This window comes from Orbicella franksi, chromosome 12 (assembly GCF_964199315.1).
Source record: "Orbicella franksi chromosome 12, jaOrbFran1.1, whole genome shotgun sequence".
In the NCBI taxonomy this organism is placed as follows: domain Eukaryota; kingdom Metazoa; phylum Cnidaria; class Anthozoa; order Scleractinia; family Merulinidae; genus Orbicella; species Orbicella franksi.
In genome coordinates, this window is record NC_138156.1 from 4,775,070 (window position 1) to 4,798,761 (window position 23,692).

Below are 23,692 nucleotides of genomic sequence, written 5' to 3' on the forward strand. Positions count from 1 at the left end.
TATTTGATTCCTGACTAGACCCTGTCCAAAAGCGCAGAATTTTTTTTCTTCGCGGCAACCCTACATAGTCAAAAAATAGTAAAAGAGATAGCCTACATTTTCACTAGTTTCCAGGCCCCTTTTAAAAGCGCGAATTTTTTTAAAAATTTATTTGTTTATTGAAAGTCAAAAAGACAATAGATGATAGACACAATTAAAGTTGTGACAACATTTTATTGTTTGCTTTCATTTTATTGAGTAATTAAAGTAAACATTGAACTTGATGACAAGCAATGATTATACAATACTTTAATGTCGCAAAATCTGGATATTATAATTATCAATAGAAAAATAGCTAAGGCGAAATACTGCTGCTTCACAAGCTAAACTGTTAAGTCGTAAGACCGCTTGTAAATATAAACAAATATTCCAAAATTCCGAATTTTGCATGAGTTCACTAATAATTATGAGCTTCCGGGTAGCAATTTCAAAATTCTAAACGAGAGATTGATCTTTTGAGGAGTGTATTTCAGTCCAACATGCCTATGACAGCCTTTCATTGAAACAACAGACAAAAATTGAATTGATTATGTCGGACAACTGGGTGCTAAATTCTGAAAATAATTCTGTGGTCTCCTTAATAGTTCCATTCCTGTCCTTGGTATTTGATTCTCGCTAGTTTTGTGAAAGATCGCTCAATCAATTCTCGTTGTAACATTTGAAAAACTCTCTGATGATCAAAAAAAATATTATCTTGAGTATGTTAACCTGTAATTATCTAGTATTTCTTCAAGAATTCTTGTCCTCTGGATCTGTCGTCTGGATTGTGATCCACCTCATTCAGTAAGCTTTGTTGAGTACACTGAGAGAACAAGAATATAAGGGTTAAAATAAGGAAACTTTCAACGAATTTTCCAAAATTATGTATAATACTACATGTGCTTTTATATTAGTTCAAATGCTCTTTCACGAGAATTTTCTGGTACATCAATATTTTCATGGTAGTGATTTTCTTTCTTCTCCTAACTGTTTTGCTTGAAACTGTATTGTTATCTCAATAGGAAAGCAGATGTTGATCAATCCAAGGGCTCACTAAATTGACGCACATAAATTAAGAGACAATTGTAAATAATATCTCTCTGTGGCGTAATAAAGCTGTCCTTTCAACAGATAGAATACATTTGGAAAAATGAAGATCGATCATTTTTATTATGATTTTCGTAAAAAAGCAAGTAATACGATTACATTTTCTTAGCAATCTCACCTTGTACTCAATTTAATCGTTTGGTTTTGAAATTTTAACACGTGTGTTTGAATTTATAATTTGCATACCAGAAAAAGGTGCACTTTTCAAGAGAACATCGCATGTTTTGAAATGGGAAATTTACACACGAATAACTTCAAAACATCTACAGAACCAATAAATCAGATACAAACCGCAGGTTTATTAGCGTAAAATCAGTTCAAGATGGTGTCCCTAATACCCCTTGGCTTTAAAATAAATACTTCCACAAATAGTAGCCTTGTTCGCGAATTACGAAGAACATATTTTGCTAAAATCAAATATAACCTATTATAATACTCGTTTCGAAACCAATTGCGCATTATTCGGGTTTGTCACAAGTGCACGAATAAACACGATCCAAATTAAAATCTGGAAGGCAACCACAGTTTCAAACAATGATCCCATCGAACGCCGATAAGACGACAAGATGTGCAAATTATGTCTTTTATTTTTTTATTTTTTTAAAAATAAAAAACTCTACACCTTTTGATACATTTTTCGGTTCGTCAAAAATTAAACATTCCATGTGATATAGATAAAACATTTAACAAAAAGGACAGTCGATTCGACGTCCGATATTTTGTTTACATTCCAATCATACCATTGAAATTGTTGGAATCTAATCACGTGGCAAATTCCTTGCCCGAAAAATTGTGATAAAAATCAAGAAAAAGCCTTATGAAAAACCTTTGAAATTTAATTTTTCCTTGCCCGTTTCAAAGGGTGGGGTACAAACAAAATTGTTTACCTAAGTGGTAGTTTAAACGAAGTTTAAAGAATTTAAGAGAACATTCATACATGTTTTGATGATTCGCGTTGTTGTTTCTTTTTCTCACTAATTTGGTAATCAAACAGATCAAGTGGCATTCTTAATTGTTTAAAAATAGTTAGTGTTAATGTTTATCCTATGTTGGAGAAAACGGGACATGATTCCCTGAATTTTGTTTCGAAATCCGCAGATTATTTGTAAAAATGGACAACATTTTGATTAACCGGCAACAAAATTAAGTCGCAATTTTGGCGCATTTTTTCGTGGCAAATTATTTCTGTTTTAAGAATATGGACGAACACAATTTGAACAAGTTGGCAGTCGTTATTCGTGAAAAACAATCGTTTTTCTCTGAAAGTCAAGCTCCTCATTCGTAAATATATTTCAAAATTATTTAGAATCGCCACGCAAACATCTAAATTTTAGTTTTTGGAAAAACTCAATTTGTCGAATTAGTTGTGTCACACAAAGTATCCGCGACAATATTAAGCTGTTGTAAGAAGAGGTGTATTGTTCTAAAATGCGCTACTGACGAAGAAAATAATTTTTAATCACATAAGAAATTTTTATAAACACATGTGGATTCTTGAAAGATCGAAAGTAAAACAACATCGCCAAATTCGTACGTAGAGATACTGACATAAAATTAATGAAGTCACGCTCAAAGCAAAAAACCTCCAAATTTTGGGTGGAGGAGCCCTTCAAAACATGGTTTTTACAGAAACGTTAATTCACGCAATCCAAACTTGCTACAGTTTAATGTTTCTCGATAAATGTTTAGGAAATTGGACAAAGTTTGGCCAATTTGGCAACAACGATTTTAAATTAGCAGACAGCAGTTTAAAATCAGCGCGAGATTTCTCCTTTCCCCTAAGCATTTCTAATGCCATGGGATTTCAACATAGTTTGCTTTAATTTTCTTGAAAAACTTATTCCCAAAAAGATCAATATCTTGTTTTCGTCTTGCAATACGTCATTGCATTGCCGTGGTAGTTGTGAACACATGTACACATTACGGGCCAGCAATCATTAAATTTAAGTAGGTTTTCAAAAGCTTACCTCCGCTCGACTCTTTAATTGTGATTTCCTCTTGTGTGTGCGTATCAATATGCTTTTTATAGGGTGCTTCACCTGAAATTGAAATGGAAGGGTCAGACTTAGCAAATTCTATCCAGTCAATAACTAATTTATAACAGTCCGAGCCTCCTAATCACACTTCAACAAAGCGTGTGTTTCTGAAAGGTTCAATCGGTTTATTCACGATAGCTCGTCTAATATCCCGAAAGAGCAGCATCATTCTATATTATTTTGTCTCTCAGCGACAGTTGTATCTTGTGCCCGGGATATATAGGCACAAGGTTTTGTTTACGAATAAAAAAATTGCCATCTGTTGCAATAGTTCACCATAGCATTAGCATTAGCCTTATGTACACATTGTGGACCTACTTTTCTTGATATTCATTTCATGAAGTTTTTATTTAATTTTCTGCAGCTTACCCTCGTGCAATTCTTTGCTGGCGTTTTCCTCTTTTCATGTCCTGATAAAGATCTTTTAACAGCGCTTCACCTGAAAATTAATAAGAAAAATTCAGGAATAATCAAATGCACGCACTATCTGGTAGAACGACAAGTTATTCCTGAATTGAACTTCTTCGGTATTTACCATCGAACAATATGTTTTAAAATTCTTACTAGGAAATAAGTCAATTGATATGTCGATAGCTTGAACATCATGCGTTTATCTATCGTTTCAGTTTCCAAAAGCGATCAACTTCTCATCCCATTCACCAAGATAACAGTAGTCACATCTACACACTGTGGAACTATTTTTATTACAATATTCATTGTAAAACATACCTTCGCGTACAGAAACTCTACAGGTGGTAAGTTCCCGCCTAATCAATGTGTCGAAATGTGGTAGCTCCAGCTATGCTTTATCGATGTTTCCTCAAAGGCACTTCACCTAAAAAGAAGAATAGCAGTGGGATGAGTAATGTCGTTATTGGAACAATTTTTTCAGTATTGGTTCTTGGCGCAAGAGAAACTGTTTTCAAAAACCCTAAAAAATTGGTCATATCTTGTCGAAAACTGCTCGTGTCGTGTTGTGAACTGCTTGGAAGTGTGTAACGCTAGTACATGCAAAATTCACAACTACCCTTGCCTTTTACTTCAGCCTCTGAAGCGAGATAAACTGGGAAGTGATACATCCTCCACAATTCCCTTTCTGTTGACGGCCTTCAAGGCGTTGTCCTCCATTTTCTAAGACTTCCTCTTCACTCGGAGGAGTCAAACCTTCCCGACCACGAAGAACGAAAGAATAAAATGCAAATGAGTTCCCCAATCGCAAAAAAAATCAAACCCAAGATTTGCACGTGAGAGTTGCATGGCGAGTTTCCCGAGTATTGTTTTCAATAGCCCTTTTCACGGTTCACTTTTCTCATTTGCATTGCAATGTAATCCAGCATGTCTACGAGGCAATGTCGGGCAATTTTAAAGTTCCTGTCCGACATTACCTCGCATCCACGTTGAATAACACTGCTACATCGTAATGCAAATAAGAAAAGTTAATCGTGAAATGGTCTATTGAATAGCTAATTTGCGACCTGTTTTTACGTTTGTTCCTCAACGAATCCTGTTCAATAATCTTTGATATGGAAATGAGTTTTAGTTGTGCGTTGTCTTGCATTTTGATATAACTTATTTTCGCATGAAAAGCAGTGTACCAGGGCTTGTTTTCGTCCAGCAACAGAATGATTTCCCTTACCTTTGCATCGGTTGATCAGATTTCTTTAAATAACGATAAAAAGGGAAATTAAAGTAAGAAGATGGTGTGACCGCGTTACTGGGGTTTCGCTTAGAAGATGCAGTTTTTGCTAGAACAAGCCTTGTAGCGAGCCTTTTACATTTTTATTATTTGTTTACAAAAATGGCGCGGTAAAAATTCCTTTGAGAAACTGCGCAGATCGTGCCAGGCGTGCGTTTCTCAAAAATCCCGAAAACTGCTCGGGCCCGAAGTGAGCCGGAAAGCTACCGCAAACGTTTTCTCCTGTTTCGCAAACGCCGGAAACTTTTGCACCCATAAATCTTCCGAGACTTTCAAAAATGTTCTCGTTTTATTTTCGTCGCATGAAAATGGATTAGCCGGGATACTTTTTACGAAAGTCCAAAACCCTACATGAAGAGAAGAATTTCTTCGAAACTCACCCTTGGTCTGTATGTACGGGATTTATAAGCGTCGGTCCACACCAGAGTGGTCCCTAGCAGCGTGAGCGAGTCAAGTTGTTCCTACTAATAATGCGCAGATCTAAAGTTGACGAAGCACACATATCCATTTGAGACCAGTCCAGTGTGACCATCGCAAAACCTTGCTTCTGACACCAAAATAGACCACCAGCAGCCTCTTGGTTTTCAGTCCGTTGAGTATGACGTGAAAGTACGTGCGAGATGACACATAGCCGCGCGTGGCCGCATTTGCGTGCGAGGCCATTTTGCTCCAGCGCGTTCTTTCCGCTTCCGTCTAATCTTAGGACAGAAAACCAAAGAGAACCAGCGTGCGTGAAAAATATCAGATAAACTTACAAGTGAATGGCATACAGTAAATAACACTATTTTTTTTATTTAATCTGCCCAAAATTTATTAGAAAATAATAATAAAAAAAAAACTGGTAAGTACAGGAGTATTTTAGACCAAGCGTTCTTTTCAGACAAAGGAACAAAGAACCGTTTTGGTCCTATTCTAGTCTAATTATCGTCAGTGCGTGACGTCAGTCATGCCCTGAACAATCTCTGTGTGATGTTTGTCACGCTAAGAACACATCTTAACCATGCTAACAAGTTTGTGATGATAGCTGTGACATCAGCCACATTATCAACTGCCTAGGTTGGATGTCAGTCCTGTGAGTGATGCCTATCATGTCATCAGAAATCTGAGTGGCAGACCAGTAACGCCATAAACAAAGGGTTTGAGCCAGTAACGCAATCATTAATCTGTATGTCATGGCAGTTACAATATCTACCACCTGAGGGTCACAAACGTCTTGAATGTCAGTCACGGCATTAACCGTCTGTTTTCACGTCAGTCACATAATCAGACATTTTTGCATGAAGTAAGTCACACCATCAACAGTCAGTGAAATCAATTAAGTCTGTGATGTCTGTCACATTTTCAACCATCTTCAACAGTCTGTGGAATGTCAGTCATTCCATCAACCAGAATCATTACTACCACATCAGAGAAATGTAAAAAGAAAACCTGAAAAACAAATGGTAAAAATTTAAAATGATCATTCATGCAACTTAATCTGAGATTTCACAAATTATTCAAAAAGCGAATAAAAAAGACAATTAGGTAAAGTCTACACCGGCGGGCCAAGTGGTCCATTCCACACGAGCTCATGTTTCTGTGGCATAAAATGACCAGGAGTATTTCCACTGCTTCCTAGATGGGAAGCTAGTCTATAACAAAGTTACTCCTATCTTTTAATTGGTAAGTATTCAATTATACATCTGAGTGGAGAGAGGCACTGTGAGAGTTAGCCATAGGTGTCTTACGACACAGTAAATTGACCCTGTCAAGGGTATGAGCTCAGACTGCTTCATCCACGCTTCATCTGGCAAACCAATCAGGTACCGCACCTCATAACCCACTGCAGTATAAGATGGTGAAGACATTGGTTAATTGTTTTGCTTTTATTTCAATTATGGATATCTTGATGGGTAGGTAACATGCATCATAAACAATAAATTACAGTGATTATATGGGAATTGGATGGTAAATATTTATCCTAAAAATTGAGTAATGAACAATTTATGAATTGCAAAGTTAAGATACTACGCAAAGGATTGCATTAACCAAAGTTTAGGGATATGGCTGTATCCTGAAGCATTTTAAGTTTTTCAGACATTTGCCTAAAAATTTATTTGCATGAACTTGCAAAGTGGCCTAACTTTTCTTAGACAAATGTATAGAAAAATCAAAAAGGCTACTGGCCATTTTCTAGCACAGCTACCTTGTTAAAAAAAGTATCTACACATGCCATTAGTGGGTCAAAGCCTTTTCTTGTTTTTGGCTTTGCTTTGAAAAGGTTTCCCGAGTGACACATCACATCTGGGAAGACATCATAGGAAAATTTGTCAGCGCCCAATTTGTAGGTTTCCAGGTTCTTGTAGATTATGCTTCTGGTGTTGCCCAAATAACATATTCCATGCTTGGTGACACTCAAGTAAGGAAGATGTGTATCCTCTGATAGTGGAATGCCTGCTATCTCCAGAAGAAAGTTTTTCATGACCTTCACTCTCTCTTCCACCATCTGGGAGGTCACCTTAAAGCTATGCTCTATGAACTGTTCTTTATCTTAAACTATGAGATTAATTACTGCTTGATCTTCATGATCCCCATCATCAGAGATGAAAGCAGTATTGTCTAGACCCTCTGTTGCGTGTAGAGCCATGTGGAGCTTTGTGTTTCGCCATGTCTTTACTGATACTCTTGCTGGCTTCCTGTTCTGCACCTGTTAATCAATTTCAATTCAGTTCTTTAAGTGACGTTTTAAGTGGCACGAGTAATGAATCCCTCTGAGGTTAACTGCAAGCATGGGGGGGGGGGCGGGGAGGGGAGAATCTCATCAGGGATGCTCATCGTCTTGCTTAGGGTTATAAAATCAAAGATTCCAGTCTCACTTAAGGTGTTAATGACAAAACATCACTATTTTCAGCTCTCAGAGTATCTCTAAGGGTGCACTCAAAGAAATAATAATGGAAGAAACCCTCCTATTTTTGTTTTTATGCTCGATTTCTGCTGGGTCTTTCCAGTCCGGTCTACCAGCGCAGACTCCTTTCTTGAACAGTAGCTGCAGCTGGTAATCAAGCCTATGTCGTTTTAAGTTGTATCTTTTAGTGTGCAAATAAAGCTCGAGCCGACGAGCATCCCCAATCTTTTTTTCGAAGACCCCCCCCCCCCCCGCCCCCGCCCCTGGACTGAAAGCTAACATTTTTTCCCTTTTTGGAAGGGGGGGCGGGGGAGAGGAATTGGGGAATATTTAGACTAACCAGACTGTTATCTATGACCGGAATGCCTGGCATGTTGGCTTACATGACTCGCTGGCTGGCATTTTGGGCAGTCGACCCCGAATAAACGTCCTCCCCCATGCCATGAACGACGCTTCGTTGGAAACGATAGCGCAGCTAATTCTCCTTTTCCCTTACTTTTCGTTTAGATATTCTAATGCATTCCCTACGCTTTTTTACCTTTCATTTCCTACTCTCATCTACAGCCGGTATAGACCCCTGGGACTTTCCTTCCGACAGAAGCATTTTCCACAATTTGTTACAGCAGCCACCATGTTGGATTGACTAGTAACCAGGCCTTTGGAAAATCGGGATTGGACTTGGGGAAGAACGCGGACGGATTCTTTTTGCTTCAGCTAGCTGCATTTAACTTACTTAACTGACTTTCTTCAGATCATTTCCATTTTTGGCAACAGAATAAATTGAAGTTTTGGCTTTTAATTCGCTAGACAACAAATCGGTCAGTGACAAACGCAGACTGCAAACTGCAGATCGGAGGTCAAATATAATGCAGACTGCCCAGACACTACAGACCAAGAGTAAGCTTGAGTAACATGCATAATGTAGACTTCTTAACTTATCGTGTTACATTTTCTATTATCAAGAGCTAATTACCATAAACAGGACAACGATTTGCTAGACACTCAGAGTATTCTACTGGTTCTTTCATGGCTATTTGCAGTTAAAGGAAAATCGCTCGTACGTTGCTCCTATATAGAAAAATGATCTTTTACTTTTGGCTAATAAAATGAATTTAATTTGCATGCATGGACTGTGATCTTTTAGAGAGTCTACTAAACAATAAGTTTATTAGTCCTAGTTTTCTATGAGCGAGAGCTCACTCGGCTGGGCTTCGAAGACTATTCGATCTTATAATCCATCAATTATTTTCGCTCGCATGTCAATACTGGAGAATATCCAAGCGATATTCCCCAATTTTCAAAACTGCGCGTGTTACGAAAAGTATTTGAAGGATAATACACACAATGTCCTCCATTTGACGCGAAAATTTGCTCAGATTTTTGTTCTTGGACATTATCTGTTTCTTTAAGCTCACAGTTTTCGCTGGTCGCTCCTCGGAACAGACAATGTCCGGGCCAAATATCAGAGCATACTTTCGCGCCAAATGGAGGTTATTGTTTATATAGAAACCTCAGTCTCACATTCTTGTTGTTAGACCTTGTAAAACGAAAACACAGCTTTTATTGCACAGCTTTTGTCAGTACGGGTTTCGGAATGGCAATAACTAACTGGACTTTTAAATTTTTTTCCTATTAATCCCTTGGCGCAAGCTGAACACTGCTCCAGCATGTTTTGGCTGGAAAACGTCTTCTTTCCAGATTTCATCGTTTGGTACGGCGACATTTGTGGTAAATGGCACAGAGATAGATAGTGGTGGTGGTTATAGCTGTGCCAATGCATATGCCAAGTGCGATTAACATAGTGGCCTTGTTTCTGGTACAGAAAAAAAAGGCGGTGAGGAAGTCAACGAGAATTAAACTTGTTTTGATATATATCGGGCGAACAGAAAACGAGCTTCAGTTTATTTCTGGCAAAAGAATAAACTAGCTTCGAGACTGGAGTTATTATAGCTGTACGTATTCAGTATTCATTTAGTGTTTACAAACGATATAAGATTTGTTTGACGGCAAAAATATTGCTATCGCTGCCATCAATTGACGGGGAACTGTTGAAAGTATTCCTTACAAGACTAGACCTTTCAGTTGCAAGACCTCCCCCGCCAAGAAACGTTAATAAATAATATCAAAGACAAAAATTAAACTAAAGTGGAATTTTCTTGGCATTTTCTTGGCATTTTATTTTATTGGCATTTTATTTTCAATATATTTTATGCATAAACTTTTTAAGAATTGTAACTTATGTCATTATATACAACTTAATTTTTTTTTTTTTTGACAACACTGGAACAAGAGTCGAAACCTGCTGACATCACTACGGGCTTCCTAGCATATTTACAGTGAAAGAAAACACTGCATTTGGCGCCATTGTTTTCTACTTTTCTCATCTATTTATGGTGCAGTTGTATCGTTCATAAAAGCCAGCTACTGATTAGCAATAGTCTTCGCAAATTCTTCTTTCAAATTTTGTAGATCGGTCGTTAAGCCTTTGAGCCTTTCCTCCAAATTTAGTAACTCGTGTACCACGTACATCTTTCTGTTAAGGGGAGTGATGTTACAGTTGTCCTCGGGCTCACCTGGACGCTGGTGCATATCTATAAGAAATTAAAGATAACAAGAACATTTTGAGCTTCATTTTTTGAACATCACAGACGGTACGATCGACCTTGAAAGTTTGCGTATGCCAATACTATCCTGCTTTAGTATAAATCTACTAGCGTTCTATCACGAATGCTGTTCTCTGATTGGCTACGCTTCTCACTATCTTTTCTGTGATAGATAGTGAGTAGCGTAGCAGTGTACCCTTGTTAACAAAATAACGGGCGCTTATTGGCGTTTCCGAAGTATTTTAGATAAAGCTTTGAACGACTAGTAGATTTATACTGAAACAGTTATTCGCTCGAGATTTCTATGCCCGATAGTTGACGAGGGCTGCGCCCTCGTCAACTATCACGCGATAGAAATCTCGAGCTCATGATAATTATAATTGTCAAATAGTTCTGCGATTTTTAGCAATTCCAAATGTCGGGTTTTTGAATAAATGAATAAATAAATGAATAAATGAATGAATGAATGAACAAAAAGAGTCTTTTGGTGAACTAAAGAATTTTGAGACAGTGCAAATAATTAAGGTGGCTCGAAACAACTTCCAGACCTTTCCAAGATTTAATTTTTTTTTTCTGTAACTAAGTAATTACAGTGTATCGATGTTCGCAAATAAGTAATTATTGCGTATTGTAAGTAAGCAAGTAACGTAATGCAAAGTATTTAGTAAGTTGGTTTTTTCACGTGTTGTATGTGATGTTTGTAAGTTAGTAAAAGCGTTAAAAAAGACTTAAATTTTGATGGGTCATTATAACCACTCTGTACCAGTCGATGCCACAATCATGGCATAAAAAAATTTCCCAAGCATTGGTAAACACGTTTTTATGATTTTCGTGGCACAATAGGTTACCATAGCAACAGTCTTGGAAAGTGCTGGAAACTGTTTTTAGCCACCTCAAACCAGCTATGTCACGGATGATGTATGTTCAATAAATTAGCCTTACTTTGTCAAGTATATATTTTGTAATTCGTCTTCATTGTCTGCAGTCCTTGCTTTTCTTGTTCCTTTCCGGCTTATTTAATACTACTTATTAATTGTAAAAGGGTGGTACTTATAGCAACATAGCGTGAATTCTTTGAGGTATGTGGGTCAGTTTACCTTTTCGCATTCTCGGTACAGTGGCAGTGCACTTTCTGTAGACTTCCCACGTAATACCGATAACAACCAATGCGAGAAATACTGCGAGAAGACCGTACAAGATCAACCGAGTCATTTGAGATCCAGTGGAAAATAATCCCTCCATTTGATCCGACAAGTCTGCGGTCTAAAGAGAGTTAACAGATAACCTTTAAGAGTTGTTAGTAGTTATATGAGTTATCTTTAGTGTTTACATAAAAAAACAAGCAAATCTCTCTTTGGCTTATATTTTGGCTTCTTGTCACCTCCTACACTACAAAGTTCTTTCATGTGATGAAATAAGTACTTGGTTGATTAATTGACTGACTGACTGTCTGTCTGTCTGTCGGACTGACTGGCCGAATGACTAACTGACCGAATGACTGGCAGACTGCCGGGCTGGCTGTTTGACTGACTGACCGACCGAAAAATCGATCGATCTATATCCTTAGAAAGACATCGGTTACATAGCACTACAGAAATCCAAAAAAGCGTCTCGATCAAATGTTTAGCAAACATTTAACGGACTAATATTGCACTTAATTCTTTATTGACTATTAAAATTCTTTGGTACAGAGATATACACAATCTCATGAGTTCTCTTCCCACATGTAATCAAGTTTAATTAGCGGGATTTCAAATCATAGTAGTGTTACGTGGGAAATCAAATAATGTGATTTTGCGTTGGTCAGTTCAGCATTCATAAAATAATTTACCTGTAGTTCGGCGGGTATAAGCTGGTTTCTTGCAGTTTCTTTGCTCGCCGAAACCAGTTCCGTAGAAGCGTCTTTCAACTTTGGACCACATTCCGCTATCTTTTTTTTCCTTTGCACAAGCTCTGTATCGGAGTTGTTCTTGCCATTTGGTGACAGCGAAGGGTTTGGTAATACTCCTTTGCTCACATGTGCTAGGTAATAATACATTGGATATTCAATATAGCGAATAAGTCGAATTTGTCTGTTTCTTTTCAAGCCAGACTTATCCAGGAAGTGAAATGCTGTGTTCCGGTCCACAAGAACTCTTCCAATAACTCCCTCACTTAGATTCCACTGCATTTCTTCTAAGTTGCTAAACCCTATGGATTCAAATAATTTAAGACGAAATTCGTTATTTTGGCAACAATTAAGAGAGTTTTCATAGGCTCATTTGCTGGAGCTAAGGCCAATGAGAGTACAGACCATAAACACGACATAACCTGCAATGTAAAGCAAGATAATTTGAAAAACCTGGTATCTTGTCGTTTCCGAAAAACCGCAAAAAAAAAAAAAAAAGAAGAGTTGTTATTTGTCAGTTAAGACATTTGGGTCGAAATTTTCAACAAGCTTGGACGAATTTAAGCGAACAAAGTTAAATTTATGTCTTGGCGCAATTATCTCCAGCCAATTTGCGGGACACCCATTAGAGATATTGTAAAAATCAAATCCGTGGTCTGCACTCTTATGCCGGCCCATAAGATATGACACCATGAAATCGGCAACAACACTTTGCAATGAAATCACTTCACTTGACTCTTTACTTACTGACAATCTTTGCATTGAATTCCCTTGCAACTATTTGTGTTTCGGTATTCTCCATGAACACACCCACCTAGAAAGTAAAAAAGTACTAGAATTGGAAAGTATTTTTTACATCCTCACTAACTCCGAACTCAAAAGTTCCACGAATACCTGCAGGAGCACTAAAAAATTTCTAGTTTATTCCACGTTCTTTTTTAAAGGCGACCAAGGTGAAGAGAAATGAATACGTAACAGTCGTCAGTGTGATAGCATATGAAACGATAGTTACTATCCAACTACAGATATATGGCTTATTGACCAAGTGTGAGGTCAAGATGGCTGGATATTGGTCATGATCAAGTTCTTTTTTTTGTTTTTGTTTTTTTTTGCGTGTTTATGGACCGAGACGGAGTGGAGGTCCATAAACTCGCAAAAAAAGAACGAGGCCAATACCAAGCCATCTTGACCGAACAAGCTTGGTCAATAAGGAATTTATTATATGCCTTTCGGAGAAATTTTTCTTGCGGGACACGGCGGGTAGTCCCGACCGGGCAAGATAGCTCCATCTTACCCGCTCGGGTAGCCAATCACAGCGCAGGACTGATTTGATTCATCTTGCCTGCTCGCGGACCTAGCCGTTTAATAAATTGATATATTGAAAGCGATATACAATGACAACTATAGCTAAGTAAACTAAGACGTGCGTGACTAAATAGCCATGGTAAAAAAAAGTATAGTTCTTCTATTGAAATTTGGTTTGACTGTGATATCAAGATTATTCTTGTGATTTTGTAACACCCACCTCTTTACCATCAATATCTTTGCATATTGTGCCATCAAGAGCTGTATTCATGGCATTCGTAGCCATAGCAGTGAACATTGACAGCATGATCGCTCCCACAAAGATCCAGATTACACCAAACAAGCGTCCGAGGGAGGACTTTGGGATTTTGTCACCGTACCTATTAGATAAAAGTGTTTATGATTTCTTCTGGGTCTTAATTCTGGATATACGGTGAGACAACTCTAACCCAATAAACTTCAATGCGGAAACGTAAAGTCGTTATAAGGAATAAAAGAGACAATACAAGCAGAAGTGAGAAGATAAATTACCCTACTGTCGTAAGTGAGACCACAGCCCACCAAAACCCCTCAGGTGAGCCGGCTGTAAACGAGGGTGGAAACTGTCTTTTGTTTGTTCTGTGTTCCTGCGTTAAAAATCAACACAAACACGTAACTTTATCACTCAACTCAAACTCAAACATTCCTTATTGACCGCAATTGATTGCTATTAGAAACTGTAAAATAACTGAAATACTACTGGCGGTTAGGTGTGTTTTGATGAGAGTATGTAGACACGGTTGTGACGTTTTAGATTTGCGCCTATTTTTGAGAATTATTTTATAAAAGCAATGGAGCACTTTTTTTGCGTTAACATAGCCTCATCTAAACACGAGGGGGTTTGGAGAATTCGAGACAGGTATACAAACCCAAGACGCAATCGAGGGTTTGCATAACTTTCAAGAATTTTCCCAACCCCCGCGTGAAATTCTCGAGTGAAATTCTCGAAAGTTATGCAAACCCGAGACGCACTCGAGGGTTTGCATAACTGTCTCGAATTCTTCAAACCCCCTCGTGTTTGGATGGGGCTATGTAAACACAGAAAAAGTGCTCTACTGCTTAAGTTTAAGCTCCCATCAAAAAACTGAGACTTGTGACATACAGAGTTTGTAAATAAATTCATGTTCTAATTAATTCCTTACCAACAGCCAGATAACAACTCCAGAAATCCCCGATAACAGTATAATACAAGCTAGGATCGGCCATTGTGACGTAATAGAAGTCAGTAACTGTGCCCGCGACCCTTCCTCACACTGTTTTGTGTTCACAATCAGTGAACACCCAGGTGATACAAATCCTCGGATGAGCGTCACATTGGCTTCTTCCTTAAGGGCTGCCTTGGCGTCCGCTTGAATGGGAAAAGCAAAATCTACGCTCTTGTTTTTGATCAGCTCCACCATCTCGTCCGAATTTTGAACAAGTCTGCGCTCCATGTTGCATACATGATCCTTAGGTTTGTCTTCATCAAAGCACTCCTTATTTACAAACCAACGTATTTTATCGCACATAAAGCCTCCAGTTGAGCTTGTGTTAATGATGTAAGGTGGAAAGTCTAGCAGAGCGATGGTGTACCCAAAGCTGGGCAGATGAGATTGACGGGCATGACGAGTTTGAGCATGTGACCTTGTTCCAAGGGCTTGGCGAGCAACTCGGGATTGGTGAGTTGTATCAGTCTGAAGATTTTCACTTTGGACGAGCCATAACTCGGAGCCAACCAAGAAGCCGATCACTAAGACTAAAGTAACACTATTCATTCTGAATGCTGAGGTTTCTAGCGAGAAGGATCCGAATTCAGCTGTTTAAATTCCAATCTGAAAGGAGGAAATTTGATCAATAATAGGAAAGTATTCATGGAAGATATGATGAGCTTCGTATCAACTGTACTGTAAACACAGTTAACGATTTGGCGTCGACGGTTAACTGATAGATCAAGACTGCAAATAAACCGTGGTCGCTCTACTTTGACCAAGTTAACAATCCCGCAGTGTTCTTTGACAACTGTAAATTAAAGAAAATTGCTTACAAAACATTTATGATTAGGAAAAGGGGCAAGCTAGACTTTTGACTTTGAGCCTAATGTAAAAAGTAACAGGGTCATAGTCAGGCGTTCGTCAGCGATGAGGCAAGTCGTACGAGTGTCATAGTTGCGAGCTGCCAGGTCGTGGGACACGCCTGCAATGAGAGGTCTCTGAAATCGATATCCTTAGTCCTAAGAAAATTCGTGCGCTGATTGGTTAAAAATCGTGTTACTATTTAACAATTAGATTATGAGCTCGAGATTTCTGTGAGGTGATAGTTGATTCGGCCTTCGGCCTCATCAACTATCACCTCATAGAAATCGAGAGCGAATAAGCTAATTGTTTTAGTAGGTTTCTTACTAGAATTTTATTTCAAATAACGGTTTCCAATTATTTCTTGACGTATTATTAAACGTTGCATCAGAAAAAAGTCGCTTGGATTGACTTGTCATTTAAAATTGAAGTTGTGTGCGCGCGCATCAGTTTTTTCAATAATTTTAACTTTTTTAAAAGTCAAGAAACCGTAAATGTCCTTCGTTTAGACTTCTCGGGATTTTAATTGTCTATTTGCATCAAAATTTTCCTCCAAAACTTCGGAAAAACGTCGCCATTTCCTTGACGACCTCCAGCCACTGCACACTAATGGCTGATAGTGTTCAATGGCTCAGCCGATCAGATTACAGCATTTGCATTGGTATACTAGTAAAATTCTACTAAAACTCGATAGAAACACAGAACTAGCACGAGCTGTTGACGTAATGATGACGCGAGCAGAGTGAATTTACCTTTTTATAATCAAAGTTAACAAGTTGTTTTCATTTTTGTTCCTAGCGGTGTTTTCTAAAAGAAATAGAAAACATGTTCTCCGTGTTTCTATCGGGTTACAGAAACACTCTAGAAAGTTAAGAAGGACTCGAAAAAGCTGTGGAAACACTCGCCTGCGGCTCGTGTTCCTATTATACCTCGGCCATTGTCCCATCTTTTAGAAACTTCTAATGTGTACCATGAAGGACGGGTTGACCAACTTACTGAAAAAATACTTGCATAGGATTATATACACTGTAGATACCTAAGAGACGTTTTATCCATTTGTGTCCGAGACCTACGTTTTACTTTCTTATTTTTTATATTTTTAAGATAGTGGTAGACAGGTCAGCACTGGTTTCTTGGTCATCAAACTGATCCAAAGAAATGGAGCGGCTAAGAGCATTGCCGACAATTTCATATGAGATTAAGTAGCTATACGAGGTCGATGATTTCTTGAATACATGATTGAATAATAGGCACCGAATTACTCTGCCATGCCATAGACAAAAGGCTTGTAAAAGGATGCACTCGGGCAAATGTAACTGAATGCACCCATGTTATAACGATAACAAGCAATGTCGTGGTAGATATTTTTAGGAATAGTTTTTCCAACCACCGAACGACACGCAAGTCGTTCCTAGGGCCAATATATGCAGTTCTTCGTTCTCGCACTCACAACAGGAAAAACAAACGCCTACGGACTTCCCCCCTCCAGTATTTTTCCAGACCATGGACCAAGGACGGTTGTTTTCTACAAATACATCGCAACGGAGTCTCCCTGTCGTTGAGGGAGGCTTATAACGACAAAGTTGACGTAAAGCTTACGGCAATTAATTGAAATCATCGAGAATTATTTCTTGCGAAATCATCGGTAGACAGGAAAAAAAGAATAATAAAATATACCTCGTTAATGATGGGGTTTCTGTTGCTACATCATGCAAAATTCCTGTAAAGGATCACAAAAGCTTATCAAAGGCTTAGCAACTTCTATTTTCTTAGAACTAGCGGCTTTCATAACGGAAAAATAAAGCCTGACTTGTGCTTTGCCTGCCTTCTAAAAGACTTCAATTATTCATTAAGTTAAAGAACGGATGTCGCATGCCATCAATATTCTATAAGGTATGGATCACTTATTGCCCTGCCATGCATTACCTTTAAAGTTGTTAGTTTATGTTCGTGATCGTCAAAATGATGATTCGAAGAAGCGGTGTTTTGAAATTTCGCCTGAAAATTTTCTAACATGTAGGCTGATCGGCGACGGTGTTCCTCGAAAGGCACAGGCGTCGAAAAGGTCACATCATTAGCATAGAAGTCATTTAAATTTACAATTGAGGTAAAATGCCATGATGGCAATTAAAGGGAAAGAGTCTACTCCATCATGCGGTGGCTGGATAAAGGAGAAACAGCAGGGAAATGAAAAGGTTATTGTCTTGGCGCAAGCAATCGAGGCACCTTATTATAATTATTATTAACACAGATACAAACCAACAGCCTGGTATTTAGCATGCAAGAAAAAAAATTGTCTGGAACATCAATAACCCTGTCCGTATTAATTTACATAACCTGGTTTAATTATTTTCCAGTTCTCTGGCATCATAATATTTACAAAGCTCTCGCCAGTTCACCTAGGCCACAATATCCTATTTTTTCGTTAAAAACAAAGGAAAGCCATGCATGGTCATCTGAAAATCACTGTTTACAAATACTTTATTACTCAGCAAAACAGAATAAGCTTTTGAAAGTGAAGAATGATCATCGCAGTAAATTTTCCAATTTAAGCAACTGGAAAGAAGAAGCCTGAAAAAATCAGGGCTTCAACGGGATTCGAACCCGTGACCTCCGCGAATACCGGTGCGATGCTCTACCAACTGAACTATGAAGCCACACATTGGGAGCCAGGTCATTCTTCACTTTCATCTACTACCGCAGTTCAAATATGAATTATTTCATATACACTTCACATCATTTCACTCTTCACGGGAAGATATGAACTAAATTAATTGACCTCGCTCCCAATGTGTGGCTTCATAGCTCAGTTGGTAGAGCATCGCACCGGTATTTGCGGTGGTCACGGGTTCGAATCCTGTTGAAGCCCTGATTTTTTCAGGCCTCTTCTTTCCAATTGCTTGAATTGGAAAATTTACTGCGATGATCATTCTTCACTTTCATCTACCACCACAGTTCAAGTATGAATTATTTCATATATACTTCACATCAGAAAAAGCTTTTATCGTCAGGCAGAAGGGAATTAGAAAACCCAAAATTGACAGTTCAAAACCTCTTGTTTTAATTGAATCACACAGAGCTAAAGATAGCTCGTAATATAAACATATCTTTCCTAGCTTATTTAGCAGCAGTTCACCCGCACTATTATTAAAATAGGTGATACAGAAACGGCCATAAAGAAAGGAAAATCACCCATCACCAAAACACCAAAAAACGCACGACTTAAAATGCAGACTCTTAAGACTATATTAAAACGAAAACCTCGCATTTAAAGGGATAACGGTGTATATGCCGCCTAACAAGTGATGTTGTATATGCAAATCAATGAAAAATCCTCTAATTTCGCAAAAAAGCTAAGAATTAAACATTTTGAGCGCCCGCTGAATACGTAAACAAACTCGTCGGTCTGGAAGTATCAAGCACGCCAACAGCCATCATCCTTGCCTAAGAAAAACGATTATAGGGGAAAAAAACCTTTCCTCGAACACTAATTAAATGTTACAGATCGAGTTTGAACAGTAATGGACAAAAGAAAACAAATCTTAACACCGAAAGACCGGGGATATTCCGTGGAATATACAAAAGATATCATCACTGTCAAGTAAGACAAAATATTGTCGAAATTTGTTGGTTATGCCGATGCAGAAACATCGGTCATAATGTAACAAGCAACCAATACAATATTTCAAATCGAACAAAACGGTCAAAGAAATCGAATGGTCACCAACTTTGAGGCAATAACAGTTAGTACAAATCTAAAATGTTGTAAAAAACGTCGGCTCGTAAATAATGCAACGTTTCACTCACCTCAAAATCTCTGTAAGAAAAACCACGAGAAAGCCTAAACATTTGCAGAAAAACGCATTTAAGGCGTAAAAAAATTGGAGAGATGAAGAACGAACTCAAATAGAGTAGGGTAGAACATAGTGTTTAGAGATAAGATCTTTAGGAGGCGGAGACATGACAATCTTAGAACACGTAATGCTGTCAGTAAACAGCTGGACTGTTGAATTGATAGATGCCATTACCTGTTCGCACTTCCAATGTATGCTCGCTCGAGATAAAGAAAAATACGAAAAAGAAATTCCAACGCTCCAGAAACAATGTGTAGCCGTCAGGAGGTAACGAGAACACAGCGCCACTGGCGAGAAATGAACATAGCTTTCGTAAGCCTGGTCAATCAACACAATGAATACTGAAAAAAAAAACTTGATTACAATCTTGGTAAAAACAGCCGCTTGTCATACAAATGCAAATCGACTTCAATATCCACTTGAATATTCTGTTAACATAAACCGCTAGGCAACTCGACGAAATCAAAACAGGCAGACGTAACAACTAATTTGAATGACTACTTGCAAGTTTAGACATGCAGACCACAGTGATTTAAGACATCTTGAGCACGCGAGGGTATTGGAAGAATATGCACCACGCACAGTTACCGTAAGTAATAAACAGGTTTTACTTCCATGCAATTGTACATTACCTAGCCACTTACGTATGAACTGTGTAAATAGAGATGGAAAACACACTTCAACTTGTCCATCCAAAAAAACTTGCTTTGAAAAAATTGTTCAGAAACCCAAGCCAGCTGACAGCAACGTATTGATTTCCAACTGAATCACTGAATTGACAGAAGTCATACGTACACTGTAACAGGCCTAGGGTCCTTCTGGAAGATGGACCGTATGTGTGGAACCCCGTTAATACGGTCACCAATGGGCCATATTGACCGTATTACTTCGGTGGTTGTATTAACGGGGTAGGGCTATTTTAACTGACGTCTTGACAGAAATTAAAATTGCGCTTTTAAACAACTGTTCCTTTAACAGCAATCAAAATGCAGGTATAATTTTCAAAAAGTTGAAACTTCAATCAGTACATACAATACTAACAATGGAAAGATGAACGCTAACTAGTTCGAGTGGGCGTTCTAACGTGGGTAAAATTTCAGAGGATTGTATAGACCCATAGAGGTCGGGATTTAAGAATGTGGCCCTATTAACGGGGTTTTCTTATAACAAAATGTATGGGCGTTTCGCCGTGACAAAAAAGACTGGCCGTAATAATGAGGTGGCCGTAGGGCGGGGATCCACTGTACTTTGTACTATGTTAGATGTAGTTTGACAGTGCATGTAATAGCGGTTGTCTTCAGAAGGGTCATGTGGAGAGAGAATTCGCCTATATTCGTGAACATAGGAAGATCAACAGTAAGTAGTTTAGTGAAAGTCCAATAACCATGGTAACCCCCTATCTATCTGAATTATTTTGCACCTCTTTCTAACCCCGTTAATCCTGTCAACAACGAGCCACAAAAATCTTACCGTATTAACGGGGTGGCCGGATTAAAGGGGCTCTTTTATATAAGAAAATGACTGACACAGCTTTGTTCGGGTCAGAATAAAGTGACTAAAGTCAAGAGTGGACGATCATCTTTTCCTGACTAGAACAACGCTTTCCTAAGTTAAAAACTTATCATCACGCTGAGAGTAGCTCAAACTGTAAATTATTCCTTCATCTCTCCTGTCCTTCAAGTAGACATAACAAGGCTGGGGGCTATAACTCGAAAACCTAGCGGTTCATTTAGAGATTTAGTTTCCAGTGTTATTAAAAACAAATGATTACAACACTAGTCACCTCATTTGAACAACCTGTCCTGAATTTAAATATTCTGTAACTGTAACGATGCTTGTAATGAGAAGATTGAGTGTCGAAAGTAATCCGACAACAACTTCGGTTTGTTTTGGTTTTACTACGATTTGAGATTGTCTGAGTGTCTAATTTGTAAGCAACTGGTTTGGGTTTGGTTTTATTACGGTTTGAGATTAGCTGAGTGGTCTAATTGGTAGGTAAATGGTTTGGTTTTGGTGTTACGACACTCTGTTGAAAACTGCTCCAAAGATGTTGTTAGTATTGTTTTTGTTGTTGCAACAGTTTGAAGGAGTGTTGTTCCCCTCTAAAACGGGATGCTAATTCATCGCTGCACCCTCCCTTCAAGCATTTTGTTAAGGTGCTCTAACAGTTCATCGACACCCTCTTAGGCCACTGGATGCAAGAAAGGTAATATGAGGGTAAAATGTCTTGCACTTTGCCCAGCGTTCAATTTTTCAAGCATCCATCAGGTCGCTGTGCCTCTCATAATGTACATAGGCACTGATATTGGGAAACTTCAAGTTTGACTCTAATTGATTCTAAAATGTCATTTTATTTACAATATACGCCTAAAATAAAATTTACAGCAAATTTATAATTATTGATTGCGTCGTTCTGAGTTTTTGTCACCATACGACTTTAAACATTTTATCTTATAAACAGCAAACAGCAAAGCCATCGGAGGGACAAGAATTCCTTTATATATATTTTGTACATAAAACAAAAGTGCATTTAAAAATTTGAACAATGTTGCCATTAACGCTGCCGCAAGATTTATGCAGAAACTGTTTTAAAGTCTGATTATGTTAATAGTCATATTCAGAAATTCACGTTCTGAAGTCATACTCATGTATTTTTAACATAGGCACATTAACCACACCACTATTCCTTTTTCCACGCTAACTTGTTGTCAAGCCGCGTTACCGGATCACATCTTGATTGGCAGTGACTGCTAAGTTTTTGGCTTGTTCATTACACTACTGTGTTATAATATCGCTTAACATTGTATTACTGATACTGATATACTATTTCTTCACTATAAAGTAGTTACGTTAATGATATTTGAATATTGTAAACATGATTCAATTTTAGAGCATATCTACTGTTACAAAAGATATGCTTCTATAGTCACTCAAGTTAACTTCAAAAATACATTTATGGAAGGGGAGTTGAATATAACTTCCTTTTTTCTGGTTTGGAAGGCATGTTACCCGACCAAATCTTGTCTATAAATTTTGAACATTTGCCCCAGTCCTGGGGTACTTTTCGCTAAGATGTAAATGATACAAAAAACAGTCAATCGGAATTTATTAGTCGTGCGAAGGAAAGTTTCTCTCAGATGATATTAGAAACTGGGGTTTATACTGAAGCGGTCAACTTCAGTTGAAAAGGCGAGGTGATGGATGTCAATGTTGTAAATTTTTCAGGCTAAAAAAGTAAAAATAGCTATTCGAACCATGTTTACCCAGTTTCAGTGCAGCAGATTAAGTACCTTCTCTATCACGCAAAAAATCAGGGAATACTTAGTTATTAGTCAAAGTTTAGCCCGCAGTAAAGGAAATGCGGACTTAGATTGATAGCTAAATATTGGGAATGCTAAAGTACAGTTTCCGTATTATTACTTTTTCCATTCAACAAGCTAAAGAATGAACTTTTCTTGTTTGGAACTTCGTCGTCGAATTGACGATGGGTTCTGGCTGTGTCCATGTGTGCGATAGTACTGGCAAATTCCTCTTTCAACTTTTGTAGATCAGTTGTTAAGTCTTTGAGTCTTTCTTCTAAATCCAGAAAATTCTGCATCATGGACATTTTCTTGTTGAGGGGAATTAAGTTACCCATCTCGGATTCGCCCTGACGCTGGTGTGGATCTGACAAAAAAAAAAAAAAAAAAAAAAAAAAAAACAGAACATAATTACTCGCAAATAGGGTTTTTGCGTCCATCCTCCGATGAGACCTTGACTTAATTTGTTCATTGGGAGGACCGAGGAACACTGTTGGATAAAGGGAGTGGGGCGACGAGGGACATAAAGCAGAGATTAAGTAGAGCTAGATAGATAGTCTACAGGACGCAAAAAATTTCGCGCACCAGTGAGATTGGCAGGAAGACTTAAGTTCAATTGTTTAAAGCAAGTTATGATGTATTGCTGTAAGATCTGGAAACTAACCAAAACAGAAGTAAAGAAACAGGCCAGGACGCTTTCTAATACAAATGACTGGCACAGTAAGAGTAAGGTGGCCCCAAACCAAAGCCCTATGCGCCTTATCCCAGTGAGGTAAAGATAGATGTGTGTGGTAGGAATGGGGGTAAATTGTACCCACCCACGTATCGCCAAAGGTATACGCTCTATAGTGATCAAACGTATTTAGAAGACAGCTAGCATAGCCGCGTTATCACACTCAGTATACTTAGAAT

General features: G+C 38.2%; 2 protein-coding genes and 1 long non-coding RNA gene across 5 annotated transcripts in view; all 3 read right to left on the minus strand.

The window, feature by feature from the left end:
- Positions 1 to 310: 310 nt before the first annotated feature.
- Positions 311 to 4,753, minus strand: LOC145463343 (uncharacterized). The gene is made up of 5 exons (XR_014041318.1): positions 4,189 to 4,753; positions 3,891 to 3,996; positions 3,531 to 3,600; positions 3,093 to 3,164; positions 311 to 841 (listed from the first exon to the last, which is right to left on the minus strand). It is a non-coding gene; the product is annotated as an uncharacterized LOC145463343 (long non-coding RNA).
- A 5,149-nt stretch (positions 4,754 to 9,902) lies between these two features.
- LOC145463504 (uncharacterized) lies at positions 9,903 to 19,917 on the minus strand. 3 transcript variants are annotated; one of them, XM_081447255.1, is made up of 8 exons: positions 19,435 to 19,917; positions 14,719 to 15,387; positions 14,069 to 14,163; positions 13,758 to 13,917; positions 12,980 to 13,046; positions 12,176 to 12,534; positions 11,442 to 11,607; positions 9,903 to 10,332 (listed from the first exon to the last, which is right to left on the minus strand). In XM_081447255.1, the coding sequence occupies exons 2-8, from the start codon at positions 15,328 to 15,330 to the stop codon at positions 10,163 to 10,165; spliced, it is 1,629 nt and encodes a 542-aa protein (XP_081303381.1). In that variant the 5' UTR covers positions 15,331 to 15,387; positions 19,435 to 19,917; the 3' UTR covers positions 9,903 to 10,162. The 3 variants fall into 3 exon arrangements, with proteins under 3 accessions (XP_081303381.1, XP_081303379.1, XP_081303380.1); XM_081447253.1 differs by lacking the exon at positions 19,435 to 19,917 and adding an exon at positions 17,305 to 17,904; XM_081447254.1 differs by lacking the exon at positions 19,435 to 19,917 and having other exon boundaries at positions 14,719 to 15,505.
- A 1,264-nt stretch (positions 19,918 to 21,181) lies between these two features.
- The window catches only part of LOC145464360 (uncharacterized), a 10,593-nt gene continuing 8,082 nt past the window's right edge, over positions 21,182 to 23,692 (minus strand). The window contains exon 7 of the mRNA XM_081448218.1: positions 21,182 to 23,147. Within this exon, the coding sequence (XP_081304344.1) occupies positions 22,876 to 23,147 (272 nt within the window). The 3' untranslated portion in view covers positions 21,182 to 22,875. The remainder of the gene's footprint in view (positions 23,148 to 23,692) is intronic.